The sequence below is a fragment of the Phyllobates terribilis genome, unplaced genomic scaffold, assembly GCF_046119375.1.
Source record: "Phyllobates terribilis strain yellow unplaced genomic scaffold, ASM4611937v1 Scaffold_11__3_contigs__length_659146591, whole genome shotgun sequence".
NCBI lineage: Eukaryota > Metazoa > Chordata > Amphibia > Anura > Dendrobatidae > Phyllobates > Phyllobates terribilis.
In genome coordinates, this window is record NW_027362771.1 from 593,883,436 (window position 1) to 593,906,076 (window position 22,641).

Genomic DNA, 22,641 nt, shown 5'->3' on the forward strand with positions numbered 1-22,641 from the left:
ATGTGTTTCTATGTGTTTTTGTTTGCCTGCCATTGGTTTTAACGGTGTTCGAAGGTGTTCGACGAACAGTTCGACGAACAGTTCGGCGAACACACGGGTGTTCGACGAACCGAACCGAACTCGAACACTACGGGGGTGGCTCAACACTACTCAGGAGCTCTATATACAACTGAATTTCAACCCCACAAAATGAAAAGGTGGGCTAGAAGGGCTTCTTTGCTGTATCTATAATATAACCGGGGATGCGGGTCTCTGTCCGAAGCCTCAATAGACTGCGCATGCGTGACGCGCAGTCTGGCTCCAGACAGAAGACCGCATCCAGCCGTTACAGGTAAGAGGAGGTGTATGGCGTCGGAGATCGCGGTATGCGTAGGCACTGAAAGCACACTGCGATCTCCGGCGCCATACTTACATACTTACCTGACTGGGAAGAGCGTTGCCACGGCGTCTCTCTTCAGCGGAGACCGGGGGCGGAGTGAGACGTTGGATCGGTGCGTGCGCATAGCGCTATTCGGCGCCATTTTACTGAAGACACATTTACAGTGTGTCTTCAGCAAAATGGCGCGGGACAGCGCGGTGCTCTGGCGCCTGACAGCGCGGTGCTCTGGCGCCGGACTCCTCCCCCGGCCTCCGGCAGAACAGGACGCTGCAGCGCTGGAGTACAGAGAAGAAAGGTGTTTATTTTTTTGGGGATGTGTGTATAGTGGGGGGGTGAGGGGTGCCATGCATACCGGGATTATGGGAGCCATGCATACCAGAATAGGGATGAGGGGAGCCATGCATACCAGGATTGGGGATGAGGGGTGCGATGCATACCAGAATAGGGATGAGGGGTGACACGCATACCAGGATTGGGGATGAGGGGTGCCACGCATACCAGGATTGGGGATGAGGGGTGCCACGCATACCAGGATTGGGGATGAGGGGTGCCACGCATACCAGGATTGGGGATGATAGGTGCCACGCATACCAAAATAGGGATGAGGGGTGACACGCATACTGGGATTGGGGATGAGGGGTGACACGCATACTGGGATTGGGGATGAGGGGTGACACGCATACCGGGATTGGGGATGAGGGGTGACACACATACCAGGATTGAGGATGAGGGGTGCCACGCATACCAGGATTGGGGATGAGGGGTGCCACGCATACCGGGGTTGGGGATGAGGGGAGCCACGCATACCAGGATTTGAGATGAGGGGTGCCACACATAGCAGAATAGGGATGAGGGGTTCCATGTATACCAGAATAGGGATGAGGGATGACACGCATACCAGGATTGGGGATGACGGGTGCCACGCATACCAGGATTGGGGATGAGGGGTGACACGCATACCAGGATTGAGGATGAGGGGTGACATGCATACCAGGATTGGGGATGAGGGGTTCCACGCATAATGGCATTGGGGATGAGGGGAGCCACGCATACCGGGATTGGGGATGAGGGGTACCACGCATACCAGGATTGGGGATGAAAGGTGCCACGCATACCAGAATAGGGATGAGGGGTGCCACGCATACCAGAATAGGGATGAGGGGTGACACGCATACCAGGATTGGGGATGAGGGGTGCCACAAATACCAGGATTGGGGATGAGGAGTGCCACGCATACCAGGATTGGGGATGAAAGGTGCCACGCATACCAGAATAGGGATGAGGGCTACCACGCATACCGGGATTGGGGATGAGGGGTGCCATGCATACCAGGATTGGGGATGAGGGGTGCCACGCATACCGGGATTGGGGATGAGGGGTGACACGCATACCGGGATTGGGGATGAGGGGTGCCACGCATACTGGGATTGGGGATGAGGGATGCCACGCATATCGGGATTGGGGATGAGGGGTGCCACGCATACCAGAATAGGGATGAGGGGTGCCACGCATACCAGAATAGGGATGAGGGGTGCCACACATACCGAGATTGGGGATGAGAGGTGCCACGCATACTGGGATTGGGGATGAGGAGTGCCACGCATACCGGGATTGGGGAAGAGGGGTGCCACGCATACCGGGATAGGATGGTGGGGGCAGCACAAATACCAGGAGGGGGGCAGCACATACCAACATGGGAGACCATATACCAATAAAAATGCTCGCCACTCGGGCATAGAACGGATTCAAAAGCTTGTCAGTTTTATACGAGCATAAAGCACAATAGAAGCAGTGCACAACAGAGTTCTATGACATGGGCCCTGCTGTCTTTGTGTGGAACTCAGTAATGGCACAAGAAAAAAAATCTTCTGGAAGGTCAATTTCACAGAACAGAGACACAGGACACTAGTTATCTAAACTATCTGACTTAGAAGCAACCGCCTATCTATCTAGCTAAAATCTCTCAGTACACAGGAGCGGGGCCCCTCAACAACATCTGTGACCAATTACAAGAACAAAATGGCCCTCACATAAGCCCTTGTGTCTGGACAGTGTGCATGCTTCCTGTGCCCTGATTGGCTAGCCACGATTTGCACACATAAAGTTAGGGGGGGGGGGAATTACAAGCACGTTAGCATGGCGCTGTTCTCAGCTCCTGTCAGCTCTCCCCAGGGCCTCCCCTCATCAAACACGTCGCCCCGCTCATCATACACAAGCAATATGCTAGCCAAACTGTTAAAAACACTTTAGTTGCACCGCAATAATTTTCTCGCACCTTTTCGCCAAATGTTACCGACTTTTGCTGATTGTAAGAAAAAATGCTTGTGTTTCCGATCACAAATCCGAATGTGCCATGTTCGTGTCGAATTTAACATTTGCGATCAGATTTCGAACATATTCGCTCATCACTGGTGGAGATGTGACCTTCATGATTGTAACAAGGCACAAGAACAGAAAAAGGCACTAGAAATTTATGAGGGGTGCTTGAACAAAGAGACAGAAGTTCTGGAATGTAGTCTGGCAGACTAGTGGTTGGACACCAAGAGAAGGTAGATGTAAGTCAAGGGCAGAAAAGTTGAGCATAGTCCAAGAATCCAATGGTCATTTAACAGAAACCATTGACTTTAATAATCCTCTGTATTACACATGTGATGTCCATAAATCATCAACCACCAAACAGTACATAGCACTTTCTAAAAAGCAAAGAAGGAAATAGACTTTTCTGCTTTCTGAAAATCTCCACATTTTGCTGATAGTCTCATGAGTGAAAAATTGCTAACAACTAATAAATGCCATGAGCGTTATTGGAAATATATCTAAAGTTACAACACTGTTTCTTTCTATTTCCAGGGTCTTTACAGATGGTAATATCTCCGGTACCTGAGTCATCACAGATGGTAACATCTCCGGTATCTGATACATCACAGATAAAAGCATCTCCGGTATCTGATACATCACACACGGTAACATCTACAGTATCTGATACATCACAGACGATAATATCTCTGGTATCTGATACATCACAGACGATAACATCTCCAGTATCTGATACATCACAGACGATAATATCTCCGGTATCTGATACATCACAGACGATAACATCTCCAGTATCTGATACATCACAGACGATAATATCTCCAGTATCTGATACATCACACACGATAACATCTCCAGTATCTGATACATCACAGACGATAATATCTCCGGTATCTGATACATCACAGACGATAAAATCTCCGGTATCTGATACATCACAGACGGTAACATCTCCAGTATCTGATACATCACAGACGATAACATCTCCAGTATCTGATACATCACAGACGATAATATCTCCAGTATCTGATACATCACAGACAGTAACATCTCCAGTATCTGATACATCACAGACGATAATATCTCCGGTATCTGATACATCACAGACGATAATATCTCCAGTATCTGATATATCACAGACGATAATATCTCCAGTATCTGATACATCACAGACGATAAAATCTCCGGTATCTGATACATCACAGACGGTAACATCTCCAGTATCTGATACATCACAGACGATAACATCTCCAGTATCTGATACATCACAGACGATAATATCTCCAGTATCTGATACATCACAGACGATAATATCTCCAGTATCTGATACATCACAGACGATAATATCTCCAGTATCTGATACATCACAGACAGTAACATCTCCAGTATCTGATACATCACAGACGATAAAATCTCCGGTATCTGATACATCACAGACGGTAACATCTCCCGTATCTGATACATCACAGACGATAACATCTCCAGTATCTGATACATCACAGACGGTAACATCTCCAGTATCTGATACATCACAGACGATAATATCTCCAGTATCTGATACATCACAGACGATAATATCTCCAGTATCTGATACATCACAGACGATAAAATCTACGGTATCTGATACATCACAGACAGTAACATCTCCGGTGTCTGATACATCACAGACGGTAACATCTCCAGTATCTGATACATCACAGACAGTAACATCTCCGGTGTCTGATACATCACAGATGGTAACATCTCCGGTATCTGATACATCACAGACAGTAACATCTCTGATATCTGATACATCACAGATGGTAACATCTCCGGTATCTGATACATCACAGACGGTAAAATCTCCGGTATCTGATACATCACAGACGGCAACATCTCCAGTATCTGATACATCACAAGCGGTAACATCTCCAGTATCTGATACATCACAAGCGGTAACATCTCCAGTATCTGATACATCACAGACGGTAACATCTCCATTATCTGATACATCACAGGCGGTAACATCTCCGGTATCTGATACATCACAGACAGTAACATCTCCGGTGTCTGATACATCACAGACAGTAACATCTCCAGTATCTGATACATCACAGACGGTAACATCTCCGGCATCTGTAACATCACAGACTGTAACATCTCCGGTATCTGATACATCAAAGACAGTAACATCTCCGGCATCTGTAACATCACAGACAGTAGCATCTCCAGTATCTGATACATCACAGACAGTATCATCTCCAGTATCTGATACATCACAGACGGTAACATCTCCGGTATCTGATACATCACAGACGGTAACATCTCCAGTATCTGATACATCACAGACGGTAACATCTCCGGTGTCTGATACATCACAGACGGTAACATCTCCAGTATCTGATACATCACAGACGGTCACATCTCCAGTATCTGATACATCACAGACGGTAACATCTCCGGTGTCTGATACATCACAGACGGTAACATCTCCAGTATCTGATACATCACAGACGGTAACATCTCCGGTATCTGATACATCACAGACGGTAACATCTCCGGTGTCTGATACATCACAGACAGTAACATCTCCAGTATCTGATACATCACAGACGGTAACATCTTCAGTATCTGATACATCACAGACGGTAACATCTCCAGTATCTGATACATCACAGACGGTAGCATCTCCAGCATCTGATACATCACCGACAGTAACATCTCCAGTATCTGATACATCACAGACGGTAACATCTCCGGTATCTGACACATCACAGACAGTAACATCTCCAGTATCTGATACATCACAGACGGTAGCATCTCCAGCATCTGATACATCACCGACAGTAACATCTCCAGTATCTGATACATCACAGACGGTAACATCTCCGGTATCTGATACATCACAGACAATAACATCTCCGGCATCTGTAACATCACAGATGGTAACATCTTCGGTATCTGATACATCACAGACGGTAGCATCTCCAGTATCTGATACATCACAGACGGTAGCATCTCCAGTATCTGATACATCACAGACAGTAACATCTCCAGTATCTGATACATCACAGACGGTAGCATCTCCAGTTTCTGATACATCACAGACTGTAACATCTCCAGTATCTGATACATCACAGACGATAACATCTCCAGTATCTGATACATCACAGACGGTAGCATCTCCAGTATCTAATACATCACAGACAGTAACATCTCCAGTATCTGATACATCACAGACGGTAGCATCTCCAGTATCTGATACATCACAGACGGTAGCATCTCCAGTATCTGATACATCACAGACTGTAACATCTCTGGTATCTGATACATCACAGACGGTAACATCTCCGGTATCTGACACATCACAGACAGTAACATCTCCAGTATCTGATACATCACAGACAGTAACATCTCCGGCATCTGATACATCACAGATGGTAACATCTCCGGCATCTGATACATCACAGATGGTAACATCTCCAGTATCTGATACATCACAGACGGTAGCATCTCCAGTATCTGATACATCACAGACTGTAACATCTCTGGTATCTGATACATCACAGACGGTAACATCTCCGGTATCTGACACATCACAGACAGTAACATCTCCCGTATCTGATACATCACAGACGGTAACATCTCCGGCATCTGATACATCACAGACAGTAACATCTCCGGTGTCTGATACATCACAGATGGTAACATCTCCGGTATCTGATACATCACAGACAGTAACGTCTCCAGTATCTGATACATCACAGACGGTAACATCTCCGGCATCTGACACATCACATACGGTAACATCTCCGGCATCGGATACATCACAGATGGTAACATCTCCGGCATCTGATACATCACAGATGGCAACATCTCCCGTATCTGATACATCACAGATGGTAACATCTCCGGCATCTGATACATCAAAGACGGTAACATCTCCAGTATCTGATACATCACAGACGATAACATCTCCGGTTTCTGATACATCACAGACGATAACATCTCCGGTTTCTGATACATCACAGACGGTAACATCTCCGTTATCTGTAACATCACAGATGGTAACATCTCCGGTGTCTGATACGTCACAGACGGCAACATCTCCGGTATCTAATACATCACAGACAGTAGCATCTCCAGTATCTGATACATCACAGACGGTAACATCTCCGTTATCTGTAACATCACAGATGGTAACATCTCCGGTGTCTGATACATCACAGACGGCAACATCTCCGGTGTCTGATACATCACAGACTGTAGCATCTCCAGTATCTGATACATCACAGATGGTAGCATCTCCAGTATCTGATACATCACAGACGGTAACATTTCCGGTATCTGATACATCACAGACAGTAGCATCTCCAGTATCTGATACATCTCAGACGATAACATCTCCGGTATCTGATACATCACAGACAGTAACATCTCCCGTATCTGATACATCACAGACAGTAACATCTCCGGTATCTGATACATCTCAGACGATAACATTTCCAGTATCTGATACTTCACAGACGGTAACATCTCCCGTATCTGATTCATCACAGATGGTAACATCTCGAATATCTGATACATCACAGACGATAACATTTCCAGTATCTGATTCATCTCAGACAGTAACATCTCCCGTATCTGATACATCACAGATGGTAACATCTCCGGTATCTGATACATCACAGACGGTAACATCTTTAGTATCTGATACATCACAGATGGTAACATCTCCCCTATCTGATGCATCACAGACGGTAGCATCTCCAGTATCTGATACATTACAGACGGTAACATCTCCGGTATCTGATACATCACAGACGATAACATCTCCCGTATCTGATACATCACAGATGGAAACATCTCCGGTATCTGATACATCACAGATGGTAACATCTCCGGCATCTGTAACATCACAGACGGTAACATCTCCGGCATCTGATACATCACAGACGGCAACATCTCCCGTATCTGATACATCACAGACAGTAGCATCTCCAGTATCTGATACATCACAGACGGTAACATCTCTAGTATCTGATACATCACAGACGATAACATCTCCGGTATCTGATGCATCACAGACGGTAACATCTCCAGTATCTGATACATCACAGACGATAATATCTCCAGTATCTGATACATCACAGACGATAACATCTCCAGTATCTGATACATCACAGATGATAACATCACCGGTATCTGATACATCACAGACGATAACATCTCCGGTATCTGATACATCACAGACGATAACATCTCCGGTTTCTGATACATCACAGACGATAACATCTCCCGTATCTGATACATCACAGACGATAACATCTCCCGTATCTGATACATCACAGATGGTAACATCCCCCATATCTGATTCATCACAGACAGCAACATCTCCGGTATCTGATACATCACAGACGATAACATCTCCGGTATCTGATTCATCACAGATGGAAACATCTCCGGTGTCTGATACATCACAGACGATAACATCTCCGATATCTGATACATCACAGACAGTAACATTTCCAGTATCTGATACATCACAGATGGAAACATCTCCGGTATCTGATACATCACAGATGGTAACATCTCCAATATCTGATACATCTCAGACGATAACATCCCCCATATCTGATTCATCACAGACAGTAACATCTCCGGTATCTAATACATCACAGATGGAAACATCTCCGGTATCTGATACATCACAGACGATAACATCTCCCATATCTGATGCATCACAGACAGTAAGATCTCCGGTATCTGATACATCACAGATGGAAACATCTCCGCTATCTGATACATCACAGACAGTAACATCTCCGGTGTCTGATACATCACAGACAGTAACATCTCCGGTGTCTGATACATCACAGACAGTAACTTCTCCAGTATCTGATACATCACAGACAGTAACATCTCCGGTGTCTGATACATCACAGACGATAACATCTCCGGTATCTGATACATCACAGACGGTAACATCTCCGGTGTCTGATACATCACAGACAGTAACTTCTCCAGTATCTGATACATCACAGACAGTAACGTCTCCGGTGTCTGATACATCACAGACGATAACATCTCCGGTATCTGATACATCACAGACGGTAACATCTCTGGTATCTGATACATCACAGACGGTAACATCTCCAGTATCTGATACATCACAGACAGTAACATCTCCGGTGTCTGATACATCACAGACAGTAACTTCTCCAGTATCTGATACATCACAGACGATAACATCTCCGATATCTGATACATCACAGACAGTAACATTTCCAGTATCTGATACATCACAGATGGAAACATCTCCGGTATCTGATACATCACAGATGGTAACATCTCCAATATCTGATACATCTCAGATGATAACATCCCCCATATCTGATTCATCACAGACAGTAACATCTCCGGTATCTAATACATCACAGATGGAAACATCTCCGGTATCTGATACATCACAGACGATAACATCTCCCATATCTGATGCATCACAGACAGTAAGATCTCCGGTATCTGATACATCACAGATGGAAACATCTCCAATATCTGATACATCACAGACAGTAACATCTCCGGTGTCTGATACATCACAGACAGTAACATCTCCGGTGTCTGATACATCACAGACAGTAACTTCTCCAGTATCTGATACATCACAGACAGTAACATCTCCGGTGTCTGATACATCACAGACGATAACATCTCCGGTATCTGATACATCACAGACGGTAACATCTCCGGTGTCTGATACATCACAGACAGTAACTTCTCCAGTATCTGATACATCACAGACAGTAACATCTCCGGTGTCTGATACATCACAGACGATAACATCTCCGGTATCTGATACATCACAGACGGTAACATCTCTGGTATCTGATACATCACAGATGGTAACATCTCCAGTATCTGATACATCACAGACAGTAACATCTCCGGTGTCTGATACATCACAGACAGTAACTTCTCCAGTATCTGATACATCACAGACAGTAACATCTCCGGTGTCTGATACATCACAGACGATAACATCTCCGCTATCTGATACATTACAGACGGTAACATCTCCAGTATCTGATACATCACAGTCAGTAACATCTCCGGTGTCTGATACATCACAGATGGTAACATCTCCGGTATCTGATACATCACAGACGGTAACATCTCCAGTATCTGATACATCACAGACAGTAACTTCTCCAGTATCTGATACATCACAGACAGTAACATCTCCGGTGTCTGATACATCACAGACGATAACATCTCCGGTGTCTGATACATCACAGACGCTAACATCTCCAGTATCTGATACATCACAGACGGTAACATCTCCAGTATCTGATACATCACGGACTTTAACATTTCCGGTATCTGATACATCACAGACAACATGTCCGGTACTTGATTCATCACAGACGGTAACATCTCCAGTGTCTGATTCATCACAAATGGTAACATCTCCAGTATCTGATACATCACAGATGGAAACATCTCCGTTACCTGATGCATCACAGACGGTAACATCTCCTGTATCTAATCCATCCCAGACGGTAACATTTTCAGTGTCTGATACATCACAGATGGTAACATCTCCAGTACCTGATTCATCACAGATGGCAACATCTCCAGAATCTGATACATCACAGGTGGTAACATCTCCACAATCTGACACATCACAGATGGTAACATTTCCTGAATCTGACACATCACATACGGTAACATCTCTGGTACCTGAGTCATCACAGATGATAACATCTCCAGAAATTACTACATCTCAGATGGTAACATCTCCGGTAGCTGAGACATCGCAAAAGATAACTGTTATTACAACTTATAGAACATCTCAAAAATCAACATCAACTACATCTGTGATTACAACTTCTTCAACCACTACCACCACAACAACTACAACAACCATTGTCCCAACCAAGGAGATAAGTAAGTGGTAACAGAAATATTTTGAACATTTAAAGCTGATATAAATAACAAGTTTCTGCATTCAAAAATAGCAATATAGCAATGATTAATCAGTATATATAGAAATATAAATACCAGAAAATTCCCAGGTTACTACAGCGTGCAACATATCATTATATGCATAAAGATGTATACAGTAAATTATACCAGCTGTAGATATATAATTATATAAAGAATATAACCAGGTTATACCAGCTGTAGATATACAATTATACACAAAATATACCCAGGTTATACCAGCTGTAAATATACTGTAATTATACAAAAGATAACCAGGCTATATGTAACATACCTGGCGGTGTGTTTGCATAGTGCACCACCTCCCACTATGCACGACCGCAATCTTACCTGTCAGTCCAGCCTGCAAATCTTGCTCCAGTTAATGCTGTGTGCATGTCTCTTGACTGACTACTTAGGGCGGCGGCCCGGTTACTTCCTGATTCTTATAGCTGCTGTGGGCACACCGCTAATGCGTCTCCAGCCTATTGCTGTGAGTCACTGGATATTTAAACCCCCTCCACCCAGAAGGAGGTACCTGAGCAACACCTTCACTCAGTTTGTCTTTGCAACTGAATTGCCATGTCCTGTCCTTTATCTTGTCTGTTTCCGCCACTCTGGGGGCTGCATACCCAGACCTGTTATCTCTGACTTCTAGTCTGTTTCCGCCATTCTGGGGGCTGTATACCCAGGCCTGTTACCTGTGACTTCTAGTCTGTTTCCGCCACTCTGGGGGCTGTATACCCAAGCTCGTTCTTGTATCTCATTGCAGTAGCAGTTCCTGTCTGAACTGTATCCTAGCCTGTCACCTGTTTGTCTCTATGTCCGAACCTTCCCTTTTCCTGCAGTATCTGAACCTGCACCTAACTCCAACTCGTTGTCTCGGTATTTCTGTTTGTGAGTTTTGTGTCCACTCGCTACTTCATAGTAAGTACCTTGTGTGTATCTGGTTCTGCTTGTCCCTTTTCCCTTCCTACGGATCTTCCTCCTGTGTTCTAGCCATCTTCCTGTATTTTCCAGTCTGTTCCAAGTGAACAGAGCCCTGTCCTCTCTGCCTGCACCTTCAGCCCTGTTTGGCTCTGCTTGCTCACCGCGCCAGCGGTTTCTCTCTGCTCTGACTTGCCCACCGCTCCGGTGGCTTCCCTCTGCTCTGCCTTACCCACCGCTCCGGCGGCTTTTCTCTGCTCTGACTTGCCCACCGCTCCGGCGGCTTCCCTCTGCTCTGCCTTACCCACCACTCTGGCGGCTTCTCTCTGCTCTGCCTTTCCCACCGCTCCAGCGGTTCCGCTCTGCTCTGCCTTGTCCACCACACCTGCGATTTCACTCCGCTCTGCCTTGTCCACCGCACCCGCGGTTTCGCTCTGCTCTGCCTCGTCCACCGCACCTGCGGTTCCTTTCTGCTCTGCCTTGTCCACCGCTCCGGCGGTTCCTCTCTGCTCTGCCTTGTGCACCGCTCCGGTGGTTCCGCTCTGCTCTGCCTTTCCCACCGCACCTGCGGTTTTCGCTCCGCTCTGCTTGCTCACTGCACCAGCAGTTCCTCTATGCTCTGCCTTGCCCTCCGCTCTGGCGGTTTCGCTTTACTCTGCTTGACTACCGCATCTGTGGCTCTGTACCTGTCTCCCAGTCTGTACTGGACCCTATCCAGCCTGCGCTCCAACCTGCTAGTACCTCCCTGTCTGCATACCAGCCGTGCTTGCCAGTGCCCACCTGTCTGCATACCAGCCGTACTTGCCAGTACCCACCTGTCTGCATACCAGCCGTGCCTGCCAATACCCACCTGCCTGTATGCCAGTCTAACCTGCCTGTTCCTGCATTCCCCAGTGTGGGTCAACAACTGTGACCGGGGTCTGACCTGGAGTAGCACTTGGTCCCTCTGCTCGGATCCTCCTTGGTTCACGGTGTCGACTAAGCCGCTGTGCGACCTTGGTCGGATCGGGTTGATACTTAGTTACGCCCCTCCAGGCACTCCTCGGTTCATGGTACAGTGGGATCAGTCAGTCCGGGCGTGAGCGTAACACTATACCAGCTGTACATATATTATTATATACAGAAGATGCCCAGTTTATACCAGCTGTACCTATATAATTATATAGAAAATATACCCTGGTTATACCATCTGTACATATATAATTGTATACAAGAGAAGTCAAGGTTATACCAGCTGTACGTATATAATTATATAAAAGAGATGCCCAGGTAATACCAGCTGTGCATATATAATTACCATATTTTTCGGACTATAAGATGCACCAGACCATAAGACGCACCTAGGTTTTAGAGGAGGAAAATTCGGAAAAAAAAAATTAAGCAAAAAATTTGGTCATTATGCCCTGTTATGGGGGAGGGGGTCTGCTGCTGACACTGGTATTGGGGTAATGTCCCCCAATTCTGTTAATATCCCTCATCCTGGTATGTATGGCCCCACCTTCATAGTATATGTGGCCCCCATCCCATCCTGGTATGCATGGAACCCCTTGATCCCCCTTCCTTGTAAGCATAGCACCCCCTCATCCCCATTCTAGTATTAATGGCACCCCTTGATCCCCCATCCTGGTATACATGGCACCCCCTAATCCCCATCTTAGTATTCATGGCACCCCTTGATCCCCCATCCTGGTATTCATGGCACTCCCTGATCTCCATCTTAGTCTTCATGGCACACCTTGATCCCCCCATCTTGGTATGCATGGCACCCCTTGATCCCCCATCCTGGTATTCATGACACCCTCTGAGCCCCCATCCTGGTTTTCATAGCACCCCTTGGTCCCCCATCCTGGTATACGTGGCCCTCATCCCCATCCTGGTATGCATGGCACCCCTTATCCATCATCCTGGTATTCATGGCACACCTTGATCCCCATCCTGGTATTCATGGCACCCATTGATCCCCCATCCTGGTATGCATGGCACCCCTTTATCCCCCTTACTGGTATGCATGGCACCCCTTTATCACCGATACTGGTATGCATGGCACCCCTTTATACCCCATCTTGGTATCATGACACCCCTTGATTCCACATCCTGGTATGCATGGCACCCCTTTATCCCCCACCCTGGTATGCATGGCACCTTTTGATACCCCATCATGGTATGCATGGCACCCCTTGATACCCCATCTTGTTATGCATGGCACCCTCTGAGCCCCCTTGCTGGTAAGTATAGCACCCCTTGATCTCCCATCCTGGCATGCATGGCACCCCTTGATACCCCATCATGGTATGCATGGCACCCTCTGAGCCCCCATCCTGGTATGCATGGCACCCCTTGAGCCCCCATCCTGGTATGCATGGCACCCCTTGATACCCCATGATGGTATGCATGGCACCCCTTGATACCCCATCATGGTATGCATGGCACCCTCTGAGTTCCCATCCTGGTATGCATGGCACCCCTTGAGCCCCCATCCTGGTATGCATGGCACCCTCTGAGTCCCCATCCTGGTAAGCATGGCACTCTTTGAACCCCCATCCTGGTATGCATGGCACCCCTTGAGCCCCCATCCTGGTATGCATGGCACCCTCTGAGCCCCCATCACGTTTCCCACAAAAAAAAATAAACAATCATACTCACCTCATCTCTCCTCCAGCGCTGTCCCGGTCTGCTGCTTACAGTCTCACTGTGTGAGCCGCGCACAGCAGGGCGCGCATGGCGCCCCTGCCATGCACCCTCACACAGTGTGAGACGCTGTGCTGGAATAGTCACTGCTCCCCACGCCGGGACTCTGTGAGTGGGGAGCAGTGATCATTCAGTCTGTTCAATAGCCAGCGCACTGTACCGCAGCGTGGCTCCTGCTACCGCTCTGTGGTCAGTGTGTTTGCTATTAAAGACCATGGATATTCACTACAACCCATGGGAGTGGGTTGAAGGAAATATTCATGAGCTTTAACAGCGGGCACACAGACCGCAAAGCAGCAGCAGGAGCCACGCTGCGGTACAGTGTGAGCACTGTTAAGAAAAATGAATATTCCCTGCTCTCCACGCCCATGGGCGTGGAGAGCAGGGAATACTCATTTTCTTTAGTAGCGGGCACAGTGTAGGCTGCAGCAGGCAGCTGCTGCCTCCTGTGCCATGCTGACCCCCCGCTGCCACTCCCCCACACCCACCACCACGCACAGCCATGTATATAGTATTCGGACTATAAGAGTCACCCCCCCCTTTCCTCCAAAAGTTTGGAGGAAAAAATTGCGTCTTATACGGTATATACAGGAGATTCCTAGGTTACACGAGCTGTACATATATAATTATATACAGAAAATGCCCAGGTTATACCAGCTGTACATATAGTGGTGAAAAAAAGTATTTAGTCAGCCACCAATTGTGCAAGTTCTCCCACTTAAAAAGATGAGAGAGGCCTGTAATTGACATCATAGGTCGACCTCAACTATGAGAGACAAAATGAGAAAACAAATCCTGAAAATCACATTGTCTGATTTGGAAAGAATTTTTCACATTTTGGTGGAAAATATGTATTTGGTCAATTACAAAAGTTCTGTCCAATACTTTCTTATATATCCTTTGTCTGCAATGACAGAGGTGAAATGTTTTCTGTAAGTCTTCACAAGGTTGGCACACACTGTTGCTGGTATGTTGGCCGATTCCTCCATGCAGATCTCCTCTAGAGCAGTGATGTTTTGGGGCTGTCGCTGGGCAACATGGGCTTTCAACTCCCTCCCAATACTCTTCTGGATCATCCAAATGCTTTCTAGCAAACTTCAGACGGGCCCGGACATGTAATGGCTTAAGCAGGGGGACACGTTTGGCACTGCAGGATCTGAGTCCCTGGCGGCATAGTGTGTTACTGATGGTAGCCTGTGTATCGTTGGTCCCAGCTCTCTGCAGGTCATTCACTAGGTCCCCCCATGTGGTTCTGGGATTTTTTCTCACCGTTCTTGAGATCATTTTGACCCCACGCAGTGAGATCATGTGTGGAGCCCCAGATCGAGGGAGATTATCAGTGATCTTGTATGTCTTACATTTTCTAATTATTGATCCCACAGTTAATTTCTTCACACCAAGCTGCTTGCCTATTGCAGATTCAGTCTTTCCAGCCTGGTGCAGGGCTACAATTTTGTTTCTGGTGTCCTTCAACAGCTCTTTGGTCTCAACCATAGTGGAGTTTGGAGTGTGACTGTTTGAGGTTGCGGACAGGTGTCTTTTAGGCTGTGTGCCCACGATGCGTTTTTTAAGCCCTTACGCAGTGGCAAAAATGCTGCAGAAACGCTTAAAAAATGCATGGTAGAAGGCCTGCCATGTTCCCCAATGATAATCCGCATGTGCTGTGCACATGCTGCGGAAATTTCCGCTGCGGAATATCATTGCGGAAAAAAACGCAGCACTACCAATTATTTTGCGGAAGTGCTGCGTTTTCGCCGCCATTGACTTGCATTAGAATGCGCCAATTCCGCAAGACTGCATCTGTACTTGCGTAATTGGCGCGTTCTAATGTGCGGATGGTACCCGGGTGTGGAGGACAGGAGACTCTCCTCCGGACCCAGGTACCATTAAAAGCTGTAAAAAAAGAATAAAATAAAAATAATGATTATATTCACCTTCCAACGGCCCCTGGACTCCTTCCCTGTGCTTGCCTACAGATCGCGCAGAACTGAAGGACCTGCGGTGACGTCACAGTCATGTGACGGCAGGTCCTTCAGTACAGCGCACCGCGATCTGCCTGCAGCCAGCACTGGAGCCCAACAAGACTGCAGGGGCCATCGGAAGGTAAGTATAGATTTATTTTTTATTTTTTTACATTCTCTCGAGTCACACTATATAAATCCAAGCTGTTTGCATGGATTTACACTGCGTTCCAAACTATTATGCAAATAATATTTTCTCAGATTTTCCCAAATTACCTATATGAATTGCAGTCATTGTAATTTTCCAGTCAAATAACTATTAGAGTACAATTGAAAGGTTTTTGTACAAACTGCCTATGATAACAGTATATTTTTTAAAAAATAAAAAACTCAAACTGCACTCAAAATGCATGTTCCAAATTATTATGCACAGCAGAGTTTTCAACATTTTCATTTTAATAAAGAACAAAAAATTGTCATTTTTGAAAATATAAGCATTAGCAGGTTATTACAAACTGAAATCAAACAGTTTTCAACTCAAAACTTTATTCTAGGTGATGTTACATTTGCACATAGGACCGCTTGTTCGAAAGGAGCTTCTGAACTCTCTCGTCCATTGAATTTGTCAGGTTTTGGATGGTTTCTCTTTCAATTGTTTTGCATGAGGACAGAATACCCTCCCAGAGCTGTTGCTTAAATGTGAACTGCCTCCCGCCATCATAGACACTCCTTTTGATGATGCTCCAGAGTCTCTCAATGGGGTTGAGGTCAGGAGAGCATGGGGGCCACACCATAAGTTTGTCCCCTTTTATGCCCATAGCAGCCAGAGATGCAGATGTGCTATGTGCAGCATGAGACGGGGCATTATCATGCATGAAATGATCTCGATGGTCCAGATGGATGGATTGGAGGATGGCTGGTTGATGGACACCCCATGTAAACACGGCTACGGCGCTAACAAGGGGGAGGTGGAGTAATGTTTTGGGCTGGAATCATAGGGAGAGAGATTGTCGGCCCTTTTAGGATCCCTGAAGGGGTAAAGATGAACCCCATAATGTATGTTGAGTTTCTCAAACAGCACTTCCTTCCATGGTTCAAGAAGAAGAACCGTGCATTCCGCAGCAAGATCATTTTCATGCATGATAATACCCCGTCTCATGCTGCACATAACACATCTGCATCTCTGGCTGCTATGGGCATAAAAGGGGACAAACTTATGCTGTGGCACCCATGCTCCCCTGACCTCAACCCCATTGAGAACCTCTGGAGCATCATCAAAAGGAGTGTCTATGATGGCGGGAGGCAGTTCACATCTAAGCAACAGCTCTGGGAGGGTATTCTGTCCTCATGCAAAACAATTGAAGCAGAAACCATCCAAAACCTGACAAATTTAATGGACCAGAGAGTTCAGAAGCTCCTTTCGAACAAGCGGTCCTATGTGCAAATGTAACATCACCTAGAATAAAGTTTTGAGTTGAAAACTGTTTGATTTCAGTTTGTAATAACCTGCTAATGCTTATAATTTCAAAAATGACAATTTTTTTGTTCTTTATTAAAATGAAAAGGTTGAAAACTCTGCTGTGCATAATAATTTGGAACATGCATTTTGAGTGCAGTTTGAGTTTTTTATTTTTTAAAAATATACTGTTATCATAGGCAGTTTGTACAAAAACCTTTCAATTGTACTCTAATAGTTATTTGACTGGAAAATTACAATGACTGCAATTCATATAGGTAATTTGGGAAAATCTGAGAAAATATTATTTGCATAATAATTTGGAACACAGTGTATATAGTGTGACCGAGTTGTCAAGCATTTTCCAAGTGATGCTAAAATCGCTTGGAAAGCGCTTGTCAACCCGCATGCGGAAATGCAAGTGAAGAACGCTTCACATCCGCATGTCCCTGGCAGGAAAACGCATGTACAATCCGCATGTACAACCCGCATGTGTGTTTTCTGCCAGGGAGATGCAGAAACACTCAGGGAAAATCCTGAGCATTTCTGCATCGTGGGCACATAGCCTTATACTGATAACAAGTTCAAACAGGTGCCAGTACTACAGGTAATGGGTGTAGGACAGAGGAGCCTCTTAAAGAAGAAGTTACAGGTCTGTGAGAGCCAGGAATCTTGTTTGTAATTGACCAAATACTTATTTTCCATCAAAATTTGAAAAAAAATTCTTTCCAAATCAGACAATGTGATTTTCAAGATTTTTTTTCTCATTTTGTCTCTCATAGTTGAGGTCTACCTATTATATCAATTACAGGCCTCTCTCATCTTTTTAAGTGGGAGAACTTGCACAATTACAGTGGTGGCCAAAAGTATTGGCACCCCTGCAATTCTGTCAGATAATATTCAGTTTCTTCCTGAAAATGATTGCAATCACAAATTCTTTGGTATTATTATCTTCATTTAATTTGTCTTCAATGAAAAAACACAAAAAGAATTGTCCTAAAGCCAAATTGGATACAATTCCACACCAAACCTCAAAAAGGGGGTGGACAAAAGTATTGGCACTGTTTGAAAAATCATGTGTTGCTTATCTAATTCGGGTAATTAACAGCACTGTAACTTACCTGTGGCACCTAACAGGTGTTGGCAATAACTAAATCACACTTGCAGCCAGTTAACATGGATTAAAGTTGACTCAACCTCTGTCTTGTGTCCTTGTGTGTACCACATTGTGCATGGAGAAAAGAAAGAAGACGAAAGAACTGTCTGAGGACTTGAGAAACCAAATTGTGAGGAAGCATGAGCAATCTCAAGGCTACAAGTCCATCTCCAAAGACCTGAATGTTCCCGTGTCTTCCGTGCACAGTGTCATCAAGAAGTTTAAAGCCCATGGCACTGTGGCTAACCTCCCTAGATGTGGACGGAAAAGAAAAATTGACGAGAGATTTCTACGCAAGATTGTGCGGATGGTGGATAAAGAACCTCGACTAACATCCAAACAAGTTCAAGCTGCCCTGCAGTCCGAGGGTACAACAGTGTCAACCCGTACTATCCGTCGGCGTCTGAATGAAAAGGGACTGTATGGTAGGATACCCAGGAAGACCCCACTTCTTACACCGAGACAGAAAAAAGCCAGGCTGGAGTTTGCCAAAACTTATCTGAGAAAGCCTAAAACGTTTTGGAAGAATGTTCTCTGGTCAGATGAGACAAAAGTAGAGCTTTTTGGGAAAAAGCATCAACATAGAGTGTACAGGAAAAAAAAAAGAGGCATTCAAAGAAAAGAACACGGTCCCTACAGTCAAACATGGCGGAGGTTCCCTGATGTTTTGGGGTTGCTTTGCTGCCTCTGGCACTGGACTACTTGACCGTGTGCATGGCATTATAAAGTCTGAAGACTACCAACAAATTTTGCAGCATAATGTAGGGCCCAGTGGGAGAAAGCTGGGTCTCCCTCAGAGGTCATGGGTCTTCCAGCAGGACAATGACCCAAAACACACTTCCAAAAGCACTATAAAATGGTTTGAGAGAAAGCACTGGAGACTTCTAAGGTGGCCAGATCCCAAAATGGCAGTTTGGAGAAGGCACCCTTCAAATATCAGGGACCTGGAGCAGTTTGCCAAAGAAGAATGGTCTACAATTCCAGCAGAGCATTGTAAGAAACTCATTGATGGTTAACGGAAGCATGTGTTCGCAGTTATTTTGGCTAAAGGTTGTGCAACCAAGTATTAGGCTGAGGGTGCCAATACTTTTGTCTGGCCCATTTTTGGAGTTTTGTGTGAAATGGTCCATGATTTTATTTCTGTTCATTCTCTTTTGTGTTTTTTCCTTGCAAGCAAATTAAATGAAGAGAATAATACCAAAGAATTTGTGATTGCAATCATTTTCAGGAAGAAACTGAGTATTATCTGACAGAATTGCAGGGGTGCCAATACTTTTGGCCACCACTGTAGTGTCTGACTAAATACTTTTTTTCCCCTCTGTATATAATTATTATACCCAGGTTAAACAAGCTGTACGTATATAATTATATACAGAAGATGCCCAGGTTATACTATCTGTACATACACAATGTATACAGAAGATATCAAGGTTATACCAGCTGTACATATATAATTATATACAGGAGATGCCCAGGTTATACCAGCTGTACATATATAATTATATACAGGAGTTGCCCAGGTTATACCAGCTGTACATATATAATTATATACAGGAGATACCCAGGTTATACCAGCTGTACATATATAATTATTAGTGTTGAGCGAATATGCTCGACACTGCTCGGTACTCGCCCGAGCATCACGCTACTCGGGATGTTCGGCGAGCACCGAGCATTTCCGGGTTACTCGGGCGGGATCTCGGATCTCCACCCTGCAAGTTTGGCGCTTTTTACATAGCCAATGAACATGCAGGGATTGCCAGCCAGTCACTGTAATGCCGCAGCCATGTTGTTTGTGGGCATTACAGTGATTGGCTGGCCGCACAGCGTCACCTCGAGTATTTAAAACCGGGCGGCGCCATCTTGGACACAGTCGCTCCGAATCAGACAGGGTAGGGACAGCGCTGCTGATTTAGGGAGAGATATATCCTGCGAAATAGTTAGTGTAGGGTCTGTAAAGGCTGCCAGATCAAACAAACAGTCCTTCTCAGGACTAATATCCATCCCAGATACTAGGCAGGCAGGCTGTGTAGGAGACGCAGCGGTTATACCAGCAAACGCTGCATTACAGTCCTGTGTGCTCCTTTTGCTGAAATTGCTGGACTTAGCTCCAGGTCTCGGGGGCGAGGAAAAATCCTTTTTTTTCATCTAAATCCTTTTTTTTTTTCCTCCTTCACACTGTACAAATTCCCATCTTATTAAACTTTTGGTGTCCCCCCCCCCAAAAAAAAAAAAAAAGTGTGTCTCTGATTTTTCAGACACAAATATATCTGCTGAAAATAGTCTGGTGTAGGCTAGAGAAACAGAAGTGTGGTATTGCAGTTCCATGGTTCAAACCTCTGTATTATCCACTTTTGGGCCATTTGTATCTAAAAAAAAAACAGTTTGAGTGTGTCGCTCACTGTTCAGCCGCAAATATATATTTAAAAAAGTCTGGTATACACCAGTAAATTATAACTGTGGTTTTGCTGTTCCACGGTAAAAAATCTCTATTATCCTGCTTTTGGCATTTTTTGCCGTAAAAAAAAAACTAATAGTGTCTCCCTGATTTTTCAGACACAAATATATCTGTTGAATATAGTCTGGTGTAGGCCAGATTACTAGAACTGTGGTTTTGCAGTTCCACGGGTCAAATCTCTGTATTATCCTTCTTTTGGCATTTTTTGCCGTAAAGAAAAACAGTAGTGTCTCCTGATTGTTCAGACACAAATATATCTGTTGAAAATAGTCTGGTGTAGGCCAGATTACTAGAACTGTGGTTTTGCAGTTCCACTGGTCAAATCTCTGTATTATCCTTCTTTTGGCATTTTTTGCCGTAAAGAAAAACAGTAGTGTCTCCTGATTGTTCAGACACAAATATATCTGTTGAAAATAGTCTGATGTAGGCCCGAGAAATAGAAGTGTGGTTTTGCAGTTCCACGTGTCAAATCTCTGTATTATCCTGCTTTTTTGCATTTTTTGCTGTAAAGAAAAACAGTAGTGTCTCCTGATTGTTCAGACACAAATATATCTGTTGAAAATAGTCTCGTGTAGGCCTGAGAAATACACGTGTGGTTTTGCAATTCATCGGGTCAAATCTCTGTATTATCCTGCTTTTTTGCCGTAAAGAAAAGCAGTAGTGTCTCCTGATTGTTCAGACACAAATATATCTGTTGAAAATAGTCTGGTGTAGGCCAGATTACTAGAACTGTGGTTTTGCAGTTCCACGCATCAAATCTCTGTATTATCCTTCTTTTGGCATTTTTTGCCATAAAGAAAAACAGTAGTGTCTCCTGATTGTTCAGACACAAATATATCTTTTGAAAATAGTCTGGTGTAGGCCCAAGAAATAGAAGAGTGGTTTTGCAGTTCCACGGGTCAAATCTCTGTATTATCCTGCTTTTTTGCATTTTTTGCTGTAAAGAAAAACAGTAGTGTCTCCTGATTGTTCAGACACAAATATATCTGTTGAAAATAGTCTGGTGTAGGCCAGATTACTAGAACTGTGGTTTTGCAGTTCCACGGGTCAAATCTCTGTATTATCCTTCTTTTGGCATTTTTTGCCGTAAAAAAAAATAGTAGTGTCTCCTGATTGTTCAGACACAAATATATCTGTTGAAAATAGTCTGGTGTAGGCCAGATTACTAGAACTGTGGTTTTGCAGTTCCACTGGTCAAATCTCTGTATTATCCTTCTTTTGGCATTTTTTGCCATAAAGAAAAACAGTAGTGTCTCCTGATTGTTCAGACACAAATATATCTGTTGAAAATAGTCTGATGTAGGCCCGAGAAATAGAAGTGTGGTTTTGCAGTTC

The 22,641-nt window shown here is 44.9% G+C and overlaps 1 protein-coding gene across 1 annotated transcript in view; it reads left to right on the forward strand.

The window, feature by feature from the left end:
• LOC141167069 (uncharacterized) overlaps positions 1-22,641 on the forward strand; it is a 132,353-nt gene that overhangs the window by 42,525 nt on the left and 67,187 nt on the right. The window contains exon 2 of the mRNA XM_073654410.1: positions 3,230-10,624. Coding sequence (XP_073510511.1) covers positions 3,230-10,624 — 7,395 coding nt within the window. The remainder of the gene's footprint in view (positions 1-3,229; positions 10,625-22,641) is intronic.